The sequence below is a fragment of the Pelobates fuscus genome, chromosome 5 (assembly GCF_036172605.1).
Source record: "Pelobates fuscus isolate aPelFus1 chromosome 5, aPelFus1.pri, whole genome shotgun sequence".
NCBI classification, from domain to species: Eukaryota; Metazoa; Chordata; class Amphibia; order Anura; family Pelobatidae; genus Pelobates; species Pelobates fuscus.
Genome location: NC_086321.1, coordinates 221,943,897 through 221,970,910, shown reverse-complemented (window position 1 = coordinate 221,970,910; position 27,014 = coordinate 221,943,897). Strand labels below are relative to the sequence as shown.

Sequence of the window (27,014 nt, the reverse complement as noted above, 5' to 3'; positions counted from 1 at the left end):
CATACTGCAACCACCATTTGCACTTCAAATCACTCATGTGGTCATGATGGTTGGAGTAACCCTGTAAACTATCTTTTACTAAACGTGAGCAGTTCTATTAGTAGCACTATAAAGTTTTTAATTATCGTCAATATCAAAACTCCATGCTGGCACATCTTTTCTGTGTGCAACTCCTTCACCCCTTACTCACAACTTTAGGCCCACCCACTGCCTGTACATTGTTTTTGTTTTAAAGTTACCTTTCATCTTTTATTTTACATTTGTAATTAATAATTTTTATTTATTAATAGTTTTAAGAGAGATAAAGAGTAAAATGAGAAAGTTTTCTTATGTGAAAAATTATTAAAGTTACCTCAATATTTCTGTCTCTAAAGAAAAACTCTGTCAGACGTATTCAGTCCAAAATATTTGTAAAATTCAGCGGTTAGTCCATAAGTTATCCCAGAATACAAGTTTAGATAATAAATACATGGTACAGTTTTGGGAATCTCACCGAAAGCGCTTAAATGGTTTTGTGCAAAATCAATGTTTGCTGAAAAATTAACAGAGAAATTGATAAAATGTCAAAACACAGCACTGAGAAACGTAAGTAAGGAATAATTGACGACAGGCCGTTGAATTATTAGAAAAATAATGCACACCCGAGGTGGTAATGCGGTCACGACGCAAAGCAAAGTGGCCGTTACAACTCGGGTGTGCATTATTTTTTTCTAATAATTCAACAGCCTGGAGTAATTTATTCCGCTTATACTACAGTTACCACACCTCGAAACATTGTTCAGATGATGTATTTCAAGACGTTTGTCAAGTTTTTGTCATTAAAACGCTCCTGTATGTAGGACTAATTTCTTATGCAACTGTAATGCGGTCAAAACCTGTCTGGAACTACTTTAGCCGTGCGTCTCTCTGAAAATAATGCACACCTTAGAACGTCCATCAACCAATCAGATTGAAGCATTCAACGGCCCTGTAGTATAAACATTGATAATGTCCTAAACTGCCGCCAAACTAGCACAGTTAGAGGCAGATTCAGATATCTCCGCCTGCAGAACCAGAAATTTGCAATATTTGACTTCCATGAATATGTAGTTAAAAAATAAAAGTAGGGGGGTGGGGCCTGACTGCCATGGAGGGAAGACGTGCCTAACTGAAGCTCCTGACTAAGCTGCGAAAAAAAGCTAAAAAGGCACCTCCAAACCTCATGAAACGGCACACACTAACATTAAGCGACGACCTGGTACTCAGTCCACATGGTGAACCGGTGACCGGACCGTGAACGGACAACAGGCAACAGGCTTTACCCACGGAGGCATGCGGACAGGAGCGCAATGGAGGGGAGCAGCGGCCGAGTTCCCAGTCCGGAGCGGCCCGAGAGCTGAGCGCCACACACGAGTACCCCGCAACCCCCCCTATGGACCGGTGGGGGTGATCCCGGTCCACTACTGGGAGTCCTCCCAGCCATGGTGGGCACAAAGAAACCCATCGGAGGGCCAAGAGACTCGCCAAAGATGGTGGGGACCATGCGGCTTGTCAGCAGCAAGGACGAGCAAGGATATGCGGCCAGGCTGGAGAGAATCTTTCAAGACTTCTGGCGAAAACTGAAGGAAAAGATGCACCATCCAGCCCAGACCCACTCGGCTGCCAAACTGCCACAGAAGCGGCACATGAACACAGGGCCCGCACTAAAACAAGCTCCAAAATGGCGGCTATGCAAACCATACCTGACTAGAACAGCGAGAAAGAGGGATACAAGGCGTACCTGCCCACGGACTTCCTCACAATCGCAAGCCACGATACCAGGCATCATCTGCAGGATCCCAGCTAGGCCTAGAGACCTGCCTCCGGGCCAAAAACTTTCCACACAGCGGCAGAGGTGCGGCACCCGTACGATACAACGGACCACCCAGAACCTCTACTACCTTATTGAGGCAACCATCGTGGGCCGCTAACAATGCCTTCCCAGGCCAAAGACCACATGGAGTCAGTCTCCAAAGCACCGACCACATCGCCGGAGGCTTGCCCGTCGCGGGCGGCGGTAGAACACCCAAGCTCCCCATGGCGCCCAACAAAGGGATGACCCGGCCTCACCGAGAAACCGAGTCAGTGGTACACAGGTGCAGGCCTTCCTACCGACCTGGGGCTGGAGGGTGACCGACACTCACCCGCACCCTGCTGCTCCCCTGTGGACCCTCCAGACAGACGGTGCCAACTTCCCCAGCAGAGGTATCGGATAATTACAGACTCCATACCTCACAGCCCCTGCGGTAAAAGCTCCCAGCTGTGAGACACAAGGGTCCCTCTCTGACTTGTTTCAATTGACACACTCTGATGAACTCCCGCCTAGCGGACATGTTCCCCCTGTGTACTTTATACTAACCGTTCTTCATGTAGTAAGCCTGACACTTAATACCAAGAGACAATGACTCATTAATACACCAACATGTGCCTGGTTCGGCTTGTTTCATGTACCGTGCTTACCCAGTGCAAATGTAGTCGGACGTAAAAAGGCCTTGGCGGGCTAAATTACACATAGCCCACCTATCTTTTACGCAGTGTATCTCATAATCCTAGCTGGTTCAACGTTAGGCCTGATGTCATTTTTTATATTTGTACTATGACCAGCGCAGTTAATGTTGTTATTTTGAGGAAAATATATACACTATAGTTAAGGTTAGCTTGCATATCTATGTGCATGCACACTTCACTAGATACCTATATCAGGCAAGCGCAAGTTTAAAACCTACGCAATATATCCGCAAAGTTGCATTGTATTAAATTGCCATTTAGCCTCAGGTCCACTAGCGGGCGACCAGAGAATACAGGGGGTGAAGCCTCATATTGCATTCAGCCTAGCATTGACACGGCAAACACACACTCTCATGCTGCCTACAGGAGAATTACTACCTTAGGCTTATTCAGTATGTTGTACACTCTTTATGCTCACAGTTGAGACGCAGCAATTTAATGTATCCCTAAACACGCAACTCTTAAATAATCCAATCGCATTAACTTGCCGCGACAAATAGCATGAGTATATCTACATCGCTCGTTAGGCTCCAAGAGTAGCATCAGTTTTATGTTAACTACCTTACAATACTGTTATATGCATGCCTTAATACACTTTATTCATATAAAATGAGGCTGACAATGCTTGGAGATGATGTATCGTGAATTGTGAGATCCCCATCCTGCATGATGTTTTATTGTCTCCCCATCTTTATTCTGTACCCATGCAATCTTATGCCTCAATAAAAAGAAAGATTGACAAAAAAATAAAATAAAAGTAGGAGTAAGCCAATGCTCAGACCTGTCACTGTGACTCACTTATTTCCCCATACCATAAACAGTGATGTAGGGGTTAAGAAAAGAGAGCTATTGTCACTCATTTGCTTTTGATTCCATCTCCTCTGATGGAAAGGAAATGGGAATAATTAATATGGGGTCTGTAGAAATATCTCAAGAGAAGTACCTAACAGCTCTCCTGCTATTTCACAAAGCCAGTGACTATTGGTTATTTTACAGCTATTTTACAGCTCAGGAATTAGCCATAAAATGGTTTATAATTACAGTAAAATGCTTATGCCAGGATCTTTCCTTTTTTTACTAAATCATTCTTTAAACATCATATTTTGAAGGAAGCATTTGATATATTTTGAAGTGCCCCCACAAAAGTGAGCAATGCATTACTTTTTCACAATTATTTTATTATTTTATTAGAGAGCTGGAGAATACAGTAGGTGTTGGGGTTACACTACCGAACACACTAATAAACAGTCATGGTTAAAATAAAATAAAATAAATAACAAATGAACTGAAAAATGAATCAAATAGCAATTGTAAAAACAGATAAGAAAATAAAAGTAAAATGATAGCATTCAATTAGGTTAGAGTGCAGACCTCCCATGAAGAATTCTCAAAAAATACTAGTTAGTAAGTTGGAAAGTTTTACGGATTAGAGCCTTACATTGATAATATAAAGAATGTATACAGAGTTCCCAATATTTAAAAAAAAACAAAAAAAAAACTGTGAAACCCCATGTTACCCTTACTAGTAGATCTCAACCCAATTCAATCTAAATACACAGGTCAATTTAGTTTGGCACATTCTCAAGGTAGGCCTTTTGGGTAAAATCCAAAAGTTAACTCATTTCACTAGGTTTAGTGCTGAATATTAATCAGCCAATACAAGTTACAAGTATCTCACTCTAATTTCATTCCTCATAAGGTAATTTCGAAACACAGAATGTTTACTTTATTACACATAATGAAGATTAATACATATTTAGTTTTTTGTTTATATGACTTTGTCACTTAATGAGATTTAAACATTATTTTGTTAAGTTCATTATAAAGGTCAAGAAATATATAGAGCAGATTTACCTTTTAGAAGAGCTGTAAGGATTGCTAAATCAATGTCTTGATGACCTTCTGAACCCATTCGGAACACAGTAATCTGAAAATGCAGGGCGCAGAAAGTAATAATTATTTCATGTAATAACGTCACATTTTCAATCAGATGAACAAATGTAACAGCAGTGGCAGATGGATTTGCAGTACCTCTGGTCACTTGACTTCTATAATGCTGCCTCACTAGTTAAGCTATGCAAGTAAATATGGGTAATGGATGCAAATCATGGCAAGTGCCTTCATCTATTTCCTCCTAACGCATTTTAGAAGAGAATAGGTCTCATGCTTGTGTAATAAAAAACAGGAGAATGTCCTTCCAGTTAACATGTTGTCATAGTAGGTTTGACTTAAAGCGGCTCTGTCACCAGCAAATAAAATCTTCATGAAATGCTCACAAAAACTGCGTTGGAATGTCATTAAAATTCTAACATAGTCAAAAGATATCATAAGAAAAATGTAAGGATGACTTATTTGGCAATAAATCTGCAATTTATCGTAAAGATACACTGATCAGGCACAACTATAAAATCATTGACAGGTGAAGTGAATACCATTGCTTAGATCATTACAATGGCACCTGTCAAGTGGTGGCATATATTAAGTAGCAAGTCAGTCAGTTCTTGAATTTAATGTGTTGGAAGCAGGAAAAAATTGCAAGCCAAAAGATCTGAGTGACTTTGACAAGGGCCAAATAGTGACTGATAGATGACTGAGTCAGAGCATCTCCGAAATGTCTAGTATTGTGGGGTGATCCCCGTATGCAGTGGTTTAGTATTTACCAAGATTGATGCAAGAAAAGACAACTGGGGAACCAATGTTAGGGTCATGGATGCCCAAGGCTAATTAATGCATGAAGATTAACCCATGTGGTCTGGTTACACAGAAGTAAAATTGTTGAAAAACATAATGCTTGCCATGATAGAAAGGTGTCAGAATGCACAGTATCACAGTTTGCTGCATATGAGGCTGCATAACCACAGCCTGGACAGAGTGGGCATTTGATGGGGATATTAGTGTCAGAACTGGTCTATGAAGCAATGAAGGTTGCCTGTCCTGATGAATCTCATTTTCTTTAAATCAGGTGGATGGTCGGGCATGTGTGCGTCATTTACTTGGGGAACAGATGGCAACAGGATGCACTATGGAAATGAGGCAGTGTTATGCACTGGGCAATGTTCTGCTCGGAAAACCTTGTGTCCTGGCATACATGTGAATGTTACTTCGGCATGTGTTACCTACTTGGAGATTGTTGAAGACCGTGTACACCCCTTTATAGTAATAGTGTTCCCTGGTGGCAGTGGCCTCTTTTAGCATGATAATGTACCCTTCCACACTGTAAGAATTGTTCAGGAATGGTTTAAGGAACATGACAAATAGTTAAATATGTTGTCTTGGCCAGAAAATCCCCCAGATCTCAAAATGATAGAGAAGCTGAAGGATGTGCTGAAACAACAAGTCCAATCCATGGATGCCCCACCTCTTAACTTGCAGGACTTAAAGGATCTGATGCTAATGTCTTAGTGCCAGATACCACAGGACATGTTCAGAGTTCCTATGGAGTCCATTCCTCAATGCATTAGAGCTGTTGTGGCAGCACAAGTGGACAGTATTAGGGAAGCTTATGTAATGATGTGGCCGTTCACTGTAAATTAAATTATTATTTTCTTTGTATGTTGTTAACATTTTAATAACTTCCTATCTAGCATCCTAGCTCTGCCATTTATGCAGGTCATAGGCGTGCACACGGAGTGTGCCGGGTGTGCCTGGGCACACCCTAATCCCCGCGGCACGCCTATGTATTGAGACCGGCAGGGGAGATCTCAGGATCCCCCCTGTCGGTCCATGCAGAGCCGGCGCTATCCGAGCGCCGGCTCTGCTCTCAGCCTCTCTCCCCACCGGCCCACAGGCAGTGAGTGAGGCAGGAGAGGACCCGGGAGCTATTGCCAGCAGCTCCGCCGGGTTCCTCTCGCGAGATCTGAGCGTTGCCGTGGCAACGCTCAGATCTCGCGTGAGTGAACTCTAGCCCTGCGGTGCTAGAGTTCACTCTCCACTGGACCACCAGGGATGGATGGCGGCAGCAGCAGGATCCCCCCTCCCAGGCATAAGGTAAGAAGGGAGGGGGGATAACTGATCTGCCCCCACCTCCACTGGGCCACCAGGGAAAGCAACAAGGAAGGATCCCCCCTCCCTACATGAAGTAAGAAGGGAGGGGGGATATTAAGTAATGTACCCCCACCTCCACCCCCACCAATCACCCACACACATACACAGCACCCACAGACATACACATACACAGCACCCACACACAGCACCCACACACATACAGCACCCACACACATACAGCACCCACACACATACAGCACCCACACACATACACAGCACCCACACACACACACACAGCACACACACACACACACACAGCACCCACAGCACCCTCACACTCACACAGCACACTAACAGCACCCTCACACACAGTACATTTACAGCACCCTCACAAATGCACACACACACACAAACAGCACCCTGACACACAGTACATTCACAGCACCCTCACAAGCACGCACACACAAACACCCTCACCCACATAGTACACTACCAGCACCCTCACACACACACACACACATCACACTAACAGCACCCTCACACAGCACACACACAGCTTTGTGTGTGTATATATACACACACACATATACATATATATACGCCGCTTGTGCTTTAGGGTGCACACCCTAATGCAATACGCTGCGCACGCCTATGATGCAGGTCTCTACATACATTATTGTAAAACCTGCCTTTCAGTCGTGCCTTAATCCTGCCCCACTGTAATGTGACTGACCCTGCTTGAGGACACTGCCAGCAATCCTCCTTAATGATGCTGACATTCTGGCTTCTCTGTCAGCATATCGGCATCAGAAAGGAATTCAAATTTGTCACTCCACTCCTATATTACCTATAAAGTGCAACACATGTTAACTGGGGGAATATTTGTGATGGAGAACTGGAGAACTTTTACTAGGTGATTTATCTGCAATCAATAACTGTTTGTGAGTGCAATATACCACACATCCTTATAGGTGTTTTAATGTTATTGCTCTATATGTGGTTTGCGTTTATTTGTCAATATATTTTATGTGTATTATGAGTGCTGTAGAAGAGCTCATTTAACCCAGTCCTAGGGCTGCATAGAAGTCTACGCTGTGTACTCACAGGTGAGGAGAGAGACTGTATTTGTAAAGAGAGTAAAATAAAATCGATACATGTTCTAGCATTTCTGATAGCACAGTATAAATGTTTATACTATTTAAATTATGTGTACAGGATATTTTAACTGCTCAGTTGTAATGTAAACACATATAATAGCAATTGTGACTCGATTAACCTAAACATTTCATCAATGACATTGGAGAGAAAGCAGAATATACTGGTTTACTTTGGTTAAAGTTCTAGAAACTGTAAAATAGGTTAAAAGTGCAGTATTTGGGGCAGGATTACATGTTTTGGTAAAAGTAAGTTTCATATGTCTTATGGAAAAATCTCTGTGAACTAAAGATCATGTACACTTATTTTCTGGTTAAAGCATGGCAATCTATGGATCATGTCTATGGAGACATTTATCCAAGTAGTGCAAAACTGGTTGGCGTGTCCTGGACGTAGGTAGTGCTGGTCGCAAAATGTCAGGACTCTCATGGTAGCAAGCATTCCGCAGCCAGTTATCCAGAGTATTTAATGCCTTTGCCCACTAAAACATACACTCAACATACCGTACAGCAACTATGACCTCCAAATCGGCGAAAAAAGCTAAGCAGAAGGCATCATCGCTGCAGATGTCTGTGCTTTCATCATCTTTACAAATACTCTCTTACTTTTGTAAAGCAAATCTGAACATTCACAAAACCATGTTACTAGCATATGATCTGTCACAGAAATGATGCATAGTATAGGTTTCTGATGGTAGAACATAAATCAAGGACTCTTGATTCTATAAAACGTGTCTATTCTCATACATTCAGGAAGCGAGGAGTAAAACATATCATGTTGTATCACAAAATAATAAGAGACACAGAAATAACATTCTTATCAATCATCCAACTACACAACAATTCTTGTAAAAGGTTGCTGCTGAAAAGAAATCTTATTTAGACATTTCCCAAGGTAACACATATACCGGATGGGCAAAATCTTCTAAGATGTATACAAAGAGCAACCCTTAACCTTTTGAGTTCCAGAGGGAAGCATATGCCTTTAAGAAGGATGTTAATGTATTACCAGCTGTGAGCTGAAAAAAAAAGTCTTGACTGAGACTCGATTAAGAACAATTAAAGTACATATTAGGATACATATATAATCCAATCTACCCTCCTCTCATAGAAATCAGAGATTGTTATGGACACATATTTCATACTGAATATCATGTTCTGAAATGCCATGCATACACTTGTATACAGGCATGCAGAGACCAGCTTAAAGGTTAATAAGGTTAATAAGCTTTTACTAAGGTTTTCTGAGGGTCAGGCCTAGTAGGAGCTCATTTAATTTAGCATTCTCCTGCTTGAGTGTAATTGGCTGTATGATTTGACCATAACAATAGATTTTTCTAGCTTAATACATGGATAACTGAGAATGAGTTACACTGATGGAACGGCATTGATGGAATGTTTAGGTTAAAAAGTTAAATCTGCATAAGTTTATAAAGGTCCTACAGAGGTTTTAAGAACTGTAACTACAGTAAAATCTTTCCTTATAATGTGATACATGGACTATCTCCACCAACTGAACATTGCTGTTGTTAACAGATCATGATAAATATGTTCACTTATGATATGTACATCAGGTGCCCTTGAATACATTCAACACAAGTGACTTAAAACACTGTGACAAACGTTCATGAATCAGTCTGAAACATAACTGTGATTTGTATAAAAACTTTTACTCACTTTAAGACCTATGAATTTATTATTATATAAATATTTTTTAAAAAGAGGATACCAATGGCACTCTTTCCTAGATTTTCATAAAATCCTTATTACCCAACAGTCCTCACTGAAGGCAAAGATAGTTGTAGCTTCAGGGGGCTAACAGTGGCATTTACAATGCCCTAGGATTAGCTGCTAGATGGCAAATAGGACTGACTGGGGTTTCATCTCTAGTTAGTTAAAAAAAATCCATTATTCGTATTCAAATTCTTTCTCAGTTACCAGGGATTCCTGTCTTAGTCAATATTTCATAAACAGCAGATGATATAAACATACCAGCTCCTTTTTCTTCATACATTCCATGAGGATCATGAAAAGGTGCTGTGCTTGGGTTCGAGTGTACGTGAATGTCTTCTGAATTGTAACTAATAGCTGGTCCCTTAATGATTCATTGATAAGGCTGAAATGAAACACACCAGAAACAGTTTAATATTATTAAGCTGGACAAAATAAAGATTGTAAAAAAAAAAAAAACATTATTACGCTGGACATATATGGCAATTACTAGATTTATTACACAGGCTTAAAGGGGAAACGTCACAGTTTTAGAATTTACACCATTGAATAAAACATAAAAAAATCACGTATAACTTTTTCATTTCTTTTTAATACTACTATATATTTTTTCTGTACAATGTCACTTCCCATAATTTTAATACAATGTTTTTTATCCATATTTTTAACAAATAAATATTTTGAAGAGTAAAAAATAAAATAGAATGTAGAAATCAAAACCTCTTTATCTTGTATCAGGGTGCCTCCATATTAGCCCTTTGTCGAGTATTGTTATTCACACAGTGAGGAAGCATTAAGAAAAGGGTTGGGGATATTTATCGCCAATTTATAGCATTAATTACAGGTTTTAATCACAAAACAAATTAGTTTATATAAATTTAAGGTTAATACGGTTTAAGGTTAATAAGAAAATTGGAAATAAAACCTGGAGACTTTTTTTTACTCTGATATAGTTACCCAGAGGTAAAACAGAGGCACTCCAAAAAAGAGGTACTCCAAGCACGACAACCACTACAGCTTACCATAGTGGTTATGGTGAATGGAGGTTACGTGCGCAACCCCTTTTTTGTTAATCTGTTTCCTAGTAGAGGTTTGGCAGAATCGAGATGGACTGCATGGAGGGTCCCCATTTTAGCTTTCTCTCACTACACAGTGTTTAGTGAATACACCCTTGAATTGCCCTTGGTCTTTGTTAATGAGTGTGATTTTACTTGGTTAAATGATTCTGCAGAATATCCAGAATAATGAAGGGACACTATAGTCACCAAAACAACTTTAGTTTAATGAAGCAGTTTTGGTGTATAGATCATGCCCCTGCAATCTCACTGCTAAATTCTCTGCCATTTAGGAGTTAAATCCCTTTGTTTATGAACCCTAGTCACACCTCCCTGCATGTGACTTGCATAGCCTTCCTAAACACTTCCTGTAAAGTCATCTAATATATATATCCTTTTTTTATTGCAAGTTCTGTTTAATTTAGATTTTCTTATTCCCTGCTATGTTAATAGCTTGCTAGACCCAGCAAGAGCCTCTTGTATGTGATTAACATTCAATTTACAGAGAAAGAGATACAATTGTTTAAGGTAAATTACATCTGATTGAAAGTGAAACCAGCTTTTTTCATGCAGGCTGTGTCAATCAGAGCCAGAGGAAGTGTGCAAATGGCTGCATAAAACAGAAGCAAATTAATTTAACTCCTAAATGGCAGAGAATTGAGCGTTGAAACTTGACTAGCATGATCTACACACAAAAACTGCTTCATTAAGCTAAAGTTGTTAAGGTGACTATAGTGTTCCTTTACGTAAATGACAATTAAATAATTCCTTATGTGTACAATGGTAGTTTAAAGAAACCTTTACACAGCAATAACAGTATAAGGGAAGGGAAACTACAGCACATTGAAAACATTGTACCAATACATAGTTGGCTATTAAGTGGTTAAAACAGTTCTCAGTCAATCTCTAATCCTTGCATTTGAGGGTCCCAGATGGCTCAGCCCATAGAAATTCTGCTTGTATATTTAACCCTAGGCTACTTCATACATCAGAGTATGTTGCACTGCACTGAAATTGTATTTTAGTTTTTTGAATTTTTTTTTATTGTGAATGCAAGATATAATTGACATGTCAAGCATGGTAGCATCAATAATAAATGAAATAAAGTACAACAACAATGTTGATAGTACTTTGAATTTTAATGTTAAACCACAGGCACTCTAAAATGCAGGCAGAACTTTGGGGGGTCTATTCACTAAACAGTGAAAAGTGATGAGTTTACAACAAACATGCAAACATTTTGAACAAAAAGAAACAATTTAGAAAATGCATTTGTTCAGCTTTTGTAAGTATTTCAGTTCAATCATTTGGCATAACATTATGAATGTTGCTTCCAGTCACTTCACAAGCCCTGTGCTCAAACTCGCACTACTCATGGGCAGCAGCAATGGCTATCGTACACATCAGCCCCAATGCATAAAACAAAAAACAAAGTTTAAATATGCATAGGGATTTGGGATAGTGTGCTGGTCACTTTTTTTGGTTTTACTTCAATTCACCGCTTAGTGAACAGATCATTAAATAAACAGATTCATTGGATTCACTCCCCCCACACAAACACACACACACAGACATCACCACAAACATGCTTTGTATTTAGGATCAACAAAATACAGCTTTCCATGGAAAAAACAGCTTCTTATTGTTTCTTCTTGTTCAATGTCTGGACAGGACCCTCCAACTACACATATTTGTGTTGCCTAGCAGAAACACGTGAGAAAATGTTCACATTCATTTCCATACATATCTCTGTTAACATCAGACACAGCGTTGAATGGTCAGCCAGTGTTGACACTAGATGTTTCTTGTGCCTCATATAAAGGGGAAATAAATGATCCATTTTCAAATTGGCAATGAAATAACTAACACAAGTATCCTTTATAGTCCGGCCTGTTGACTTAAATGCACAGAGGATATTTAATGGGTATCTGGCTTCAGTCCACCTACTGTCGGACTATTTTATGAACGAATAGTCAAGCAGTTGTACTGTAGATTTTTATTTTTTTCAAGTTTCATTGTGTCTTGCTTTAGGTTTTTCTTAATATGTCTAATGGTAGATAAATGTATAAGGGCAGTGTTTCCATATACCCAGTAATTGTAAAACATAACATAGGATTTTATAAGGCAAATGTCGACAGTGTGGATTAAAGCCTTTGCTACCCATCATCGGTGTTGGTATAAAGTGGAGATGAATAGAGGGTTTCAGGAAGCTGATGGGTTTAGTGACCCAGTAGTGTTAACAAGCAACTCAAGGTCATGTTAATAATTCCTAAAATACATCCTGAGTACTATCATATGCTAATTGTCATCTTGGAAAACTAAATACAGATTGGCTGTCTATCTGACATTCTCTTCTATCACAAGGCTTCATACACACCACAGAATATCATCTACAGGAATGAACCTTCTCCAGGAGAGGTAAGGACTAAGATTATTAGCCAAATAGAGATTGTATACAATATTTTGAGTAATGAGGTTGGTTGGGAAGGGTAGTCTTAAAAGGACCTCCCACTTACCTCAAACCGTCTATTTATAGCTTTAAGAGAACAGTCCAAGCCAACCTTCAGCACTTCAGATGTTGTGTAATACATCTTCCCTGATACTTTGCTAGCATTATGGCTATAAGAGCATTATGAGAGATGCATTCTCCAACATCTGAAAGAACAAAGATTGCCTACCACTCCGCTAGATAATCAGAAATGCATTTTATAGCACTCCCTTTGAGTTCACGTGCAGCCACTCGCACCCTCTTAAATTTACCCTCATCGTTGTATTATAATGGTAAATAAAGTGCACTGAAATAAAATAAATGTATTTCCTTAAAAACTAATTTGGCATTGTGTTATGGAGATGGCATTAGTATTAGATGGCAGTATGAAATCATATTTACCATGACATAATCTATTTGACTCTGGAATATATTTCCACCTAAATGAGCCATGTGACTAAGATGACTGTTTCCTATTTTGCACATTTTATTCATGTACTGTGCAATATATCCAATTTAGTTCAAATTTCCTTTAGTTTATGCTTCCTCCATTCATACTTTATTATTCCGGCATTAATTCTTGTAATTATTCTGTCACTTCAGCAAACGCTAGTTACCCACACAGAATCTTACAGTGACATTTTTATTTTTTGCCATGATTACGCTTTGACATTTTTAATTTCATAAAATGTTAGCAATTTAATGTTCCCTTAAGTGAACTGCAAACGTTCACTCATATATCACTTTTGATGTGTCATGTTTGGCATAAATTCAGTAATTTTATTTCACAAAAATGTCTAGCAAATAAGTTCTTCGATTGGATGTCATAGCAAAACATGAATTTGTGTACTCAGTCATCAAAATGCCCTAAAATGGCAGGTGTGATCTTCTGAAACTGAAATTTCTGCAAAAAATTGCAGAATTTACTACGAAGGAAACCTTCACTTTTTATATAAGTTTAACAAATAGGATTCAAATATTGACGGAATTTAACCACCATTTTTCAGAACACTTTGATAAATATCCTCCAACGGTTAATAAGGTTTAAGGTTAATAAGAAAATTGGAAATAAAACCTGGATACAATTTTTTTTACTCTGATATAGTTACCCAGAGGTAAAACAGAGGCACTCCAAAAAAGAGGTACTCCAAGCACGAAAACCACTACAGCTTACCATAGTGGCTATGGTGAATGGAGGTTACGTGTGCAATCCCTTTTTTGTTAATCTGTTTCCTACTAGAGGTTTGGCAGAATCGGGATGGACTGTACAATTATGCTCCATAGACATTACAACAGACTGTACTTATTATGGTGCATGGAGGGTCCCCATTTAGCAAATAAGTAGCAAATAAGTTCCTTGATTGGATGTCACAGCAAAACATGAATTTTATTAAAGACACGGAGGCACTTATTATGCATATCTCTTTCTTTATTACTCTCAGCAGCAAAGATAGAGAAATATAAATATATCAAAATGAAAGAAAAAACTGTATAGGCACACAGGCAACCAATCACATAACAGAGGAAGTGACTATAAAAGGCCTGTGTCTCCCACAATCCCCCTCTTTCTTTGCTGCTCTCAGACCAGATAAGTACTCACTTGCTCTGCTGTGCTTGCTATTGTATATTTATTATATATTTTATTGCATATATTTTACTGTGCTGTTTGGGGCTTTTACTTGACTTGTTGCCCTATCCTGTGCCTGTGTGGTGTGCCCTGCTGGGATTCTTCCCTCCCGACCGGTCAAGCCTTTTCCCTGACGTTTTTCCCCTCCCCTGCCCCTCTCCTCGGGTCGTGGGTGGCCTCCTGTGGGTGGCCATGTGGGTTTGCGGTCGGGCAGGCACTTGAGAGCCTTCCGCTCATTTCAGCGGTGGCTCCCTGATGCAGATGGGTCGGCTGCGTGGGTAGTGTGCACGCGACCTTCCCCTGCTGTTTGCTATCCATGAGTTGCTCCTCCATACCTCGTGCGGCGGCCATCTTGGACCGGAGTTTATGCCGCAATTTTACTGCGAGCTTGCAGGGATCCCTCTCCCCTTACCCGGCCCTCCTCCTCCTCACCCTGCCAGCCTCTGAGTCTTTTCCTGGGCACACCACCGTTCAGGTATTCTGTGTTGCTATTATTTTTATGCCTATTAACCTTTTTCTCTCCTGTGGGTTACTCAACCCTGTCTTGCTAGGTACATACTTATTTATTTTTTCTTATTTATTTTTTCTTGTTGTGCGTAGAATGCATTTTATATTTTTCTCATGCTCCTAGAGTTTGTGCTTTGCCATCTATAAGTGATATAGTAAAATGCATATGTGTGTCCAGATCACATGGGGTTTTAATTTGCAAAGTTAACTTTACTTGCAAGAGAGATCTGATCTTACAATGTATTTCTGACTGTTTATTTTATTTGTTTAAAATTTATTAAAATATTCTCCTTTAGACCTATATGGGTTATTACTGGCTTGCAAGTCTGCTTTGTCAAATAGACATTACTTTTTATCTTTTATATATTAACCCATCTTGCTCTGCAGGCTGAGGGTGGTGGGCCTGAGGGCTGTTCTGATGATTTTCCTCAGGTGCAACTGGGGAGACTGTGACCTCTGGGAAGTTTGTCAGGCCTTACTAGTCTCCAATATAGCATATTCCATGCCAAGGAGCTTTTTTACCTCAGCCCTGGGAACGGAGTCGTCTTTGCTTTCCCAGTTTTTTTGAGGCAAGCTCCCTTAGTGCCTCCTGCGGCTAGCCCTGCTCTACTGGGTATGGGCTCCCCCCCCCCTTCTGCCCTGCCTCGCCCGGGGCCCGTAAGGCTACAGCAGAGGCTTATCTCCTCATCTCCCACTCCTTGATGCAGGTCCTGCCTGTTATGACGGACTCGCTGAGGCAGTCAAAGATGGAGCGCTCCCACTGCGCAAATGAGCCCCTGGTCGGGCATAAAAGACCAGACTATGAATACGGGCTAGTCCCCGTGATAAGAGGTCGGTCACTGACCGGAGTGAGGAGAAGGAGTCTGAGGTTATGGTAGGATGGTTCCCCCCCACCCCTACCATGGCGACCCTTACTGGGGCTACTGCCCCCGTTCAGGTACTCCCGCTCGGGCGGGTGTTAGGGGTCCGACCCCTTTTGGGTCCTCGGGGTAATCCCCAGTTCTTAAACGAATCAGGCTGGTAACCGCAATAGATCTGACTTCTCCCTGGAGAATTTCAGTTTTACTTATGGACACGCTGGGGCCCCCACCCCCTTTCTTGTACAAGGTGTATGTACTACTTGATTCCGCTACGGCGGGGACTCTGAATGGCCGGGTGCATCAACTATTGGCACTAGTGCCATTATTTCTATGGCCGTAATGGCCGAACGCCAGAAGGCCATTTTTTTGAAGGTTGGCCCCAATTGGTGAATATGGCCATCTCCGAACCGGCCCCTCAGCTGAAGGGCTGCTGTTCGGGAGACACTGGGGTCCTACGTGGAGAAATTCACAGCGATTGATGAACCCCAGGAAAATAGGAATGGATTTTTTCTCCAAGGTTTGGTGGGACCGGGCGTGACAGGAGCCGCACGTCAGGCTGTGATTTGCGGGACTCGTTCTGAACATGTCAAGGCTCCTTCCTCCCTTTACGGGATTACCACGAACCCTAGCCTTCACACTCCTCCACATCAAGGGGGAAAACATTAAATCCCTACCACCCTCGTGGTAACACGTCGGACGGACGCCCTTCTGGTGGATACCCATTGTTCCCCTCATCCTCGAGGATAGGTGGTGGGCAGGTTTGGCCCATATTTTTATTACGGATGGGCTGCCTTGACTATAGGCTCATGGTCTCTCCGAGCGGTGCGGGGCTACCGTCTAGAGTTTTTTCTATCTAACCTGTTCAGCATTTTTGTCCCCATAGCACTTGCCTCTCAGGGGGACAGGAATTGTTGTTCTCCACGGAGACCTGCGATCTGCTCGCCTTAGGGGCAATCCGAGAGTTGCCGTGCGATTACCGAGCTTCAGGTCAGCCTAATCTTGGTACCTTAGCAGGGAGGAGGGTTTCACCCCGCGTTACTTCCCTGACCTCTCTATGTTTTTCCCTTAGTACCTACACTCCCATATGATTTGCATCCACTGCCTCCGGGATCATCTCCAGGCGTCAGATTGGTTGGCCAATCTGGAACTGAAGGACCATCGCGTCACGGTTCCTATAAACAAGGAATCCAAGGATTTTTTCTCAGTTTCTTTGCCTGGAGAAGGAAACGTTCAAAGTTTTCAATGGCTACTGTTCGGTCTCTCATCGGTTTCTGGGTGTCCCACCAAAGGGTACTAGGGGTATCCGTCTGAATATCTAGACTACATCCTGGTCATGTCCCTGTCAGGGTACCACTTGCGGTTGCATGTCAACTAGCCGATTACGTTGCTTCAGATTTTGGGTTTTTGTTTTTCTAAGCACTTGAGAAAGTCAGTTTCTGTATCCCTCACAGGCGGTGAAGTTTCTTGGGTTTCACAGTGGAATTATATCAGGCAGTTCCTGTTCCTCCCTGGCTCCAGGATGAAAGCCATGACGAACGTAGTGATATGGACTCTTAGAGCAGTGGACCTACCGATCAGGCGTTTAGTGAGGGTACTCGACCTGCCTACAGCTTCCATCCAGGCTACATCTCTAGAACCGCCTTACTTTCGACCCCTTAAAGTCAGAAGGATTCCTTTCACTGTCCGGGTCACTCTGATGTGGCAAGGCGGAAGTTGGACTACGGCTCCAGAAAGAGATTGATCCGATGTCTCGGCTAATAGGGAGGCCTGGGTCAGCAGGACCCTCTGCGAGCCGTGAACCTTTTCTTCCAGAGACAAGTGGTCTGAGTTTGAGAAGATGTTGCACATGGACTGCATGTAACTCTTGGCGGGAGCCTTTTGCTTTTCACAGTGTTGCCCCGTTCGCGCGAACAGCTGCGTTATGCTCTGGGTGGACTATATGTCAGCGAAGAGTTCCATCAACCATCTAGGGGGCACGAAGCCGCGCACGTGGCTAATCGTGGCATAGGACCTCTGGCAATTTTGTCTTCACAACATCCCGGTGACAGCAGAACACATTCCAGGCCTGGACACTTCTAGGACCGATTGGAATTCACGATTATTCAAGAGATTCTGGAGACTGGCGCTTACACGCTTCAGCATTTTTCCAGGTTTGGAACGGTTGTGGAAGCTGTTCGAGGTGGATCTGTTGGCATCTTGCCTTAACACCTAGTTGCCGACGTTTTACGGCTGGAGGATGGTACCTATCGACTGTAGCGATTGACTCGTTCATTCAGGATTGACCGGATACTTGGATGTATGTCTTCCCTCCATTCGACTTGGTTGCTCGCAGGCTCATGCAATTGGCCCAGCACTAGGTTGCGTTGGTGTTGATTGCTACTCTGTGGAGGTCGCGCCCATGGTTCCCTTGATTACTGAGAATGGCGATAGTTTGTCCAGGTTTGATTCCAAGCGTTCAGAGCCCTTCTAGACCAAATGGGAACACGCTTAGTGGACCATGGCCTTCTACACCGGATGACGTGACTCCTTTCGGGGTGCTTGGATTATCTCGGATGTTCCGTGATCATCTCCCCATCTCCTCTGTATCACATGGACGCCGGGTATTCGATCGGCCTTCAGTCATCATGACAAGTGTGGTCCGGTTGATGCGGAGACTAACACTGGTTTCCGTATCTAACACTCGCCATTGGATTTTGGGTATTTCCTAGTCGGTCGACATCCTTCATAGGTCATCTATGTAGAGGATTCACCTTGCTAGGCCACCTGGAACTGGAATTTTTACCCTACTTTCAGGACGTTTTTTGACACTATGGCCGGTGGAATGTCTGAAGACTTCCCTGGAGGTTATGCAGCCACTACGTTCTCCGGATCGTGCACTTTGTTCTTTTCCTTCCACGCTCCCCACCTACCGGTGTCCACTCCTACATTGGCGCGATGGGTTTAATGACTGCCTTGTTGGCTGGTATCGACATGTCGTTTGTTACATCCCACTTGGTACATGGAGGTATGATGTCCAAGGCCTCGGAGGGCGGTTGTCGTTTGGAGGATACCTTATGGGCTGCTGTCCGGTGGCAAGAATCCAGTTTCGTGATTTTCTATTTCAGGCCGATTGATCACATTGCATCTCATATGGTGGCTCAGCTTTGAACTTGCATAATAGGAGCCTCCATGTCTTTAATAAAATTCCCAGATTTTACTAATAACATGACGTAAAGTCATGATTTTATTAAGGACACAGAGGCAAGTATTATTCCCACCCACCCTCCCGGTGTTGGGTTTTGGGATGAGATGCTGTTGGGCTTTCAGGTATGTTGCAATCCAGTCTGTTTATTGTGTATATTTACTGATGAGGTTTCAAGTTTCTATGGTTTGATGCTAATGGTCATTTTCTATATTCTAGGTTTGAGTTCCTAGACTGCTCCTGACGAATTTTATTTGGTGAGTTTCAGTTTGGAGTTTGGATTTTACCATATTTCTCTCTCTTTTGTAGCTTGAAGTTCAGTTTGCTGCTGATTCCTGTTCTTACAGGTGTGTGATGTCGGTTCATGTTTCCTGGTCTTTGGTTCACAAGAAAAAGGGGGATTGTGGGAGACACAGGCCTTTTATAGTCACTTCCTCTGTTATGTGATTGGTTGCCTGTGTGCCTATACAGTTTTTTCTTTCATTTTGATATATTTATATTTCTCTATCTTTGCTGCTGAGAGTAATAAAGAAAGAGATATGCATAATACTCGCCTCCGTGTCTTTAATAAAATCATGACTTTACGTCATGTTAATAGTAAAATCTGGGAATTTGTGTACACAGTAATCAAAAATATATAAAATAAAATTACAGTTTAGTTACAACCTGTGCACACACATATAATAGTGTATTGATATTTGAGTGGTTATCATAAAGGTGTAAGTTGTTCAGACATTCTATTCTTCAAGTGGTTCATAAAGCTAAACTTACTATAACATGGTTATACAAGACAGAATTTTAATCTGGAATAACATTTTAAATTGTTTTATATAATCATACAGATTACAATAGCAATATCACTGACTTTACTGTAGATAAATATATACAAATATATAGTGGCAGGAAAAACATAATTTGCTTCCATAAGCAAAATGTCTCAAAGAACAGAATCATTTGTGTGTGTTCTAATATTTAGTGAAATACAGTAACATTTATTTGGTGCTACCTATCTTAATCTTTATACCATCATGTGTATAGAATTTTAGACATCATTCACAACATACCACAAGTCCCAGTTTAAAAAGCAATGCATGCATAACAATAAAATAGTAAATCATAATTGTGATGGCTCTTTTATTCCATGCATCGCATTGTGAGATTCCTTTAGTAAAATACACTCTCGAATAATAATAGTTATTGTTATAACAGTTCTCAGTTTAGTAACCTACCCTCCTTCTTCTGAGTATTTATGACCAAAGGCAAGAATGTCAGATGCACGTCCGCTGCCATCACAGACTACAACGGGGACTGGTGGGCTGTCGCGAAGATATTCCAAGACAATTGATATCACATTAGGCCCACCTTCTACAATAAGTGCAACAACTGGAACTCCTTGTCCAATTCCTGTAGTAGCAAAAGAAAAACCACAACCCCAAAATTAAATAATAATTTGTTTATTTAGAAAGCTTTAGAATTATATATGAAGTTGTACAATAGGTAGACACAACATACATGGAATTTAGGGAGATTAGTGTGGTAATGTTCACACCACTGTTTTTAATCAATCTTTTCAATCACTGTTTTAAATATCCTTTTGTAGGAATTGTAACAGATGTCTGGTGTAATGCATAAGTAATACCCAAATTTAAAAATAGGATCAAAATCTCAGTCTGGAAATTACAGACCTGTGTCCTTAACAACCGTGGTTGGAAATGATTTCCAGGGTTATTAAAGGATAATATCCATGTATTCATTGTGGACAATATGATTAGTATGAATCAACGGGGTTTATAAGGAACCTAACATCTATGTTAATTCCTACTAAAAGGAACAATCCACTGCTTAAACAAATAAATATAAAAACACTTTTTAGTAGATATAATGCCAATAAAAACATACCTCAATGAAACTAAGGCACAATTAAATACATACATATGTAAAAACAACTTGCAAAAGATGCAGATCTCACGCTCCCAGCATTTACATGCCCTCCCCTTCTTCCCCAGCCCAGAATTTCTGTGGCTGTCCAATCATAGACTTCCAAGTGCAACTCAATGAGAGGCCTTTGCAAGGCAGGTACCCTGTGCAACTGCTGCCTTGTGAGTTTAATTCCACTAATCTAAACAAACCAGGAAGTAACAAGACCAGTTGTCTGAGTAACAGCCAGGGAGATGTAACCAGGGTAATTTATAAAAAATTAAAATTTCTAATAAAATCTGTACATTTTGTATAATGAAAGAAGAAGCAGTTGAGCAAGCTAAATTGCTCTAGAGGTACGGTGTGCCCCTTTAACCTTATACCATATTAATTCTCATACCAAGTTGCATACATCTTTGACTAAATAGAAATTGTGAGAATTTGCTGCAGGTTGTACAGGTGTTTAGACATTCAACCAATGTATCTGTAGCTGCAGGTCTTTCTTTCAGTTCTTCCATAGCACATAAAACATACATTTATATATCTATAGCATTGATGAAAAAGTAGATAAAAAGATAAAGATGTTAGAGTTAACAAATACTAAAAATAAATGATATCTCCTGGGTTTGCACAGCTCTGGGGTCAACATAAAAACTGCAAGAAAAAAAACAAAACAACTCGTTTGTTTGAGTGAAAATGAAATGCTGGGAAGAATATACTGGTGTGAAAATATAAGATGTCAGACCTGACCTTCAACATATCAGCAGCACATACACATAGTTCCTTGCTAAGAATCCATTTCATTTCTACATTTGAAAGCGGTATGCTAGGGGCATTGATATTAAACAAGGCAAAACTCAGGCAATTCCTGGAAAAAGTTCCACATATCGACAAATAATAAGAAATGTTGTATACATTTTATTTAGTTGTTATTCTTTATTTTAGAGATAGTCAGACCAACATTTCTCAAGGCAGTATCATCACATATGACATCATAGTTGTCTCATAAATAGTGATGTCCTGAACAGTTCACCGGGAACCGTTCGTCGGCGAACATAGTGTGTTTGCGGTCGCGAACACGCGCAATGTTCGGTCCGCCTCCTATTCGTCATGGAGGTGGGAGGGTCTGGGAGGGAGGGTCTGCTGCTGATTGGCTGGAATGTGTCTGCTGACTGTGAGGTACAGGGTCAAAGTTTACTCAATGATGACGAATAGGGGGCGGACCGAACATCGCGCGTGTTCGCGACCGTGAACACGCTATGTTCGCCAGCGAACGGTTCCCGGCGAACTGTTCGGGACATCACTACTCATAAATATTAAGTAACATCAACTAGAACTAAAAGGAAATGGAAAACAAAGTATAAGACACAAGTAAAAATAGGAAGATGGGGGAGGGATTAGAGTAACAGTGTGACCAGGCCCCATACAATAGATAAATAACCAAAACAATTGACAAGGGTCTAATTAAAAGACGTGAAAAACAGTTGCAATAGGTCTCTCACTCTCTTCCATAAAGGAACCACCACTGGATTTGGCATCCACATATTTTCCAACAATCATCAGTGGTGTTCAGTGGCTGCTCTACACTTTGTGAGGCCCTAGGCAAAACTCAAACATGAGGCCCCCACTAACACCCAAAGTAAAAACAAAAAAATAGGGGTTGCATTATGTGTTTAAGGTGCTGTAGTTGTATTGAAGGACAAGCTTGCAGTGCTGTATACAGAGAGCTAGTCTCTGTATTCATTTTTCAGAGGCTTGCAGTGTAGAGGCTCCCTGTGCCGCTGCATAACTCTCTGACTGTACTTATGGCAAACTAAATTAATTTGCAATATACAAATGTAATTAGCAATTATGTTAATCATTTATACACAACTGCGGGGTATGGTTACACAGCCTTGCATTTGTGTATACATAAGTGCAGGTGTGTGTATTTCTGAGTGTATCTGGCATTGTCTACCTGTGTGTGACAGGGTTTGGGTGAGTGTGACACAGTTAGAGGACAGGATTGTAAGGTTTTAAGTGGTAGGGTGAGTGTGACAGGGTGAAGGGGGTGAGTGGGACAGACTGATGGAGGATGAGTATGACAAGGTTGGGGGATGAATGTGACAGTGCAAGAGAAGGTGAGTCTGACAGGATTGGGGGAGTTAATGTGATAGGGTAAGTGTGGCAAATCAAGGGCAGGTGAGTTTGGTATGGATGGATAGTGGGGACTGAAAGTGTTTGGGAATGGTGATAGGGTATATGTAGGGGGTGACAGTGTGTGCGTGTGGGGGTGGCTCTGTGTGAAGGGGGTGTCAGTGTGTGTAGTAATGATAGGGTATGGGTGGGGGATGACAAGGTGTGTGGAGGAATGCAGTGACAGCACGTGTGTGTGTGTGTGTGTTTGTGTGCGTGCACAGTGGGCTGTGACAGGTGTGTGTAGGGAGGCTGTGATTGGGTTGGTGTGGGGTGACAGGGTGTGGTGGGGCTGTGACACGGAAGGGGGGCTGTGATAGGGCAGTTGGCTATGATAGAATGGGGGAGTTGTGACATAGTAGGGGGTGCTGTGACAGGGTAGGGGGCTGTGAGAAGGTAAGGGTGTGGGGGAGCTGTGACAGGGTAGGAAATGGGGGGGCTGTGACAGGGTAGGGGCACTGTGACAGGGTAAGGGGAGGTGGGGAAGCTGTGACGGTAGGGGGCTGTGAAAGGGTAGGAGGTGGTGATGGGCTTTGACAGGGTAGAAGGTGGGGGATTTTGAAAGGATTGGGGGGTCTGTGATGGTGTAGGAAGTGGTAGGGGGTCTGTGACAGGGCAGGTGGGCTGTGACAGGGAAGGGGGTAGCAGGGGACTGTTACAGGGTAGGGTTGGTGGGGGAGCTGTGACTGGGTAGGAGTGGTGGTGGGCTTTTGACAGGGTAGGGGTGGTGGGGGAGCTGTGACAGGGCAGGGGGATGAGGCGAAGCTGTGATAGGACAGGAGGTGGTAGGGGGGCTGTGACAGGGTAGGGGGTGATGGGGGAGCTGTGATAGGACAGGAGGTGGTAGAGGGGCTGTGACAGGGCAAGGGGTGGTAGCGGGCCTGTGACAGGGTATGGAGTAGCCGGGGGGCTGTGGCAGGGCAGGGGGGCTGTGACAAGGTAGGGGTGGTAGGAGAGCTGTGTCATGGTAGGGTTTGTGGGGGGCTGTGGAAGGGTGGGGTGGTGGGGAAGCTGTGACAGGGCAAGGATTGGCAGGGGGCTGTGACAGGGCAGGGGGTGGTGGGGGAGCTGTGACAGGACAGGGAGTATTAGGGGGCCTATGACAGGGTAGTGGGTGGTGGGGGAGCTGTGACATGGCAGGGGATGGTAGGGGAACTGTGACAGAGTAGGATGTGGTGGAGGGGCTGTGACAGGGGGTCATAAATACCTTTTTAATATATTGATTCCCTGATTGTCCGGTGTGCTAGCTGCCTCTCTAGTGGTCCCATGGGCTGGCTCAACCCCTGGTGGTCTGGTGGGCTCCCTATCCGGTTTGCAGCTCCGCCAAGTTCAGAGCTGCAGACCACGTGGTAAATCGCGCAATGCTCTGATTGGCTGAGATCGTGAGACAACTCAGTCTGCAGCTGTGCACCTGGCAGACCTGCAGACTGAAGGCTTGCTCTCAGTCAGGGTAGACTGACTGGAGGGGCCTTGCGCCCGGCAGCATTATGGGCAAGCCGCCGGGCCCCTTCCTGTGTCGGGCCCTTGGTCATAGACAAAAGACCCGACATGTCAGTCTTCCCTAAGGCAATTTAGGAGGCCGCGAGGCCCCAGACCATGCGAGGCCTCAGGCAGCCACCTAAATCGCCTAATTAGAGAGCCTCCTCTGGTGGTGTTCTCCCCATGCAGTAGAGCTGGACAAGTGTGTAGTACCAAGAGGATCTTATACATTTGTTCCTTTACTGTAATACAAATTAAAAAAAAGGAGAAGCCTCATCCTGAATATCACCACAGATGTCACCATCCACCTCCCCATTAGATCTTGGTTCCACTAAAAAATATAATGCATCGGTCAGCACTAGAAATAAGACCCTTTCAATATGAACTCTGCAGGCAGAGATCTTCAAATGGAGTAAGAGGTAGACCTGCAGTTCCCCTCACCACAACCTGATTAGCACAATCGCATATCTGCAGGTAACATAAAAAAATATTTACTGAATAAAGAGTCTAGCCTTTAAAACAGAAAAGCTAATGACAGAGGCATGATCGCAAAAATTTAATTAGTGATGAACTCCAGGTTCTAAAAATCCAATGGAAACTTCCTATTTCTGATGACTGGAGTAAGTAGAGATTTAAGTCTTCCCAGATCTCAGATGGAGTGAGATGTAAGGTGACATGAAGTGTGAAGAAAGGCAATCAGAAACTTACTTAGTCACATATAAAACATAGGGATGTCAAATCCCATCAAGTAGGGGATTAATTCTAGGTGAGGTGTGCCACATCAACATCTGCACAAACATAATTTTTAATTTTATTGATAAAAAGGTCTCACTTAGTATAACTAAAGGTAAACAGAAAAATAAAATGACAAAAGTTGACAAAGTATCCCAAAACAGTGATAAAGTGATTGGTGCTTAAAAGTGAAATAAATTAGAGGGTGGAGGAAAAAATAAGTATTTATTATTCTCGAAAAGCAGTACACTGACTTAATGTACAATGTTTCTATTTAGATCAAAGAATCTGCATTACTATATGGATCAAAAATGGTTGCAATATAACTCTAAAGTGTCACAAATTTAATCAATTTGAGATATATACAGTTCTTAGTTTTATGCTACAGCTCAGAGCCAAGTTATATGAAATTTGAAATAAATACAAGTCTTAGTTTTATAACTTAAAAGTATATGAGATTGTTTATAGCCACACATATTTAATACTAAATGCACATTAGATCACATATTTATATTCAGTTGGAGTAATGGGTGGAGTAACAGTTCAACAGGTGGTTAAGCAGCCCCAGGTCTCTCTCCATTTTGATCTGTAAAGCACATTTCTCACTACCCTATGCTGTTAATTACTCCAGATAAATGTATCGATAGCTGTCTGGATATTCTCTAGTTCCCCTTTTGTGACCAGGACAGGAAGAGAAAGAACAAGCCTAACCATGATATGAGTCTCTCCCCTCACGACTCCAGGTCCTTCTTGATACTGTGAAAAATTGTTGAATAGTGACTTTGGATCATCAATGACCTGAATTCCAAGGAATCAGACGTTCATTTACTCTACAATTTGTATGTTGATCTAACCAAACCCATATCAGCAGCTGCCAGGTTCATGGGCATGTCACTGGATTTGTTTACATTAACCTTGTAGCCTGATGAGTATGCATTAACTTTTAAGGCCATCACTATTATTTAAGCACTTTTTCCCATAAATGCTGTTTGCCTTTTTAAAAAGATACTTGAAGCTGCTAAGAGACTAGGAGTGCAAGCTCTCCAGTTTCTGTCAAATTCAAAGTTAAAATAAGTCTTACCTCTACCCAAAGTTCAAGTATAAACCGAAAATGGCTTCCTTGTTGCTGGTAGCTTTTTTTTTCTACTTGCGGGATATTAGGCCACAGGGCTTTAGGGGATAAACTTGAAACACTGCACATACTGGGATATCTGTAATTGTGTGCTGGGGTCTAGTTACAACCCCAGCACACATGACTTTGGCAGCTTGGAACTCTGTTCTGGACTGGCAATTGGAAAAAAATGTACAAATATAACATCTATTGTCACTGTGCTATGCACACTGGCAACAGATGTCATCCGATTCTTCACTTGCAGGTATCGCTGGCAACAGACATTATCTGATTCTTCACTTTCAGGAAGTCTTTGGACTGTGTGTGCATGAGTTGCATGCACATCATCTCCTACTATGCCTGAATAGCCCCCCTCCCTTCCTCCACCACTGTTATTTTTTCAAATTAAAATATTCCCTCGCTCTAACAGTACCAGCCTTTATGTTCTCCTTTGGTGAAATTCCTTCTTCTTGTCCGCCATCTATCC

The 27,014-nt window shown here is 42.0% G+C and overlaps 1 protein-coding gene across 2 annotated transcripts in view; it reads right to left on the bottom strand.

The window, feature by feature from the left end:
* TRPM3 (transient receptor potential cation channel subfamily M member 3) overlaps positions 1-27,014 on the bottom strand; it is a 491,731-nt gene that overhangs the window by 177,959 nt on the left and 286,758 nt on the right. For both annotated transcript variants that reach the window (XM_063455040.1, XM_063455041.1), the window contains exons 7-9: positions 20,343-20,517; positions 9,657-9,780; positions 4,381-4,453 (exon numbers count right to left, since the gene is read on the bottom strand). In XM_063455040.1, the coding sequence (XP_063311110.1) occupies positions 4,381-4,453; positions 9,657-9,780; positions 20,343-20,517 (372 nt within the window). The remainder of the gene's footprint in view (positions 1-4,380; positions 4,454-9,656; positions 9,781-20,342; positions 20,518-27,014) is intronic.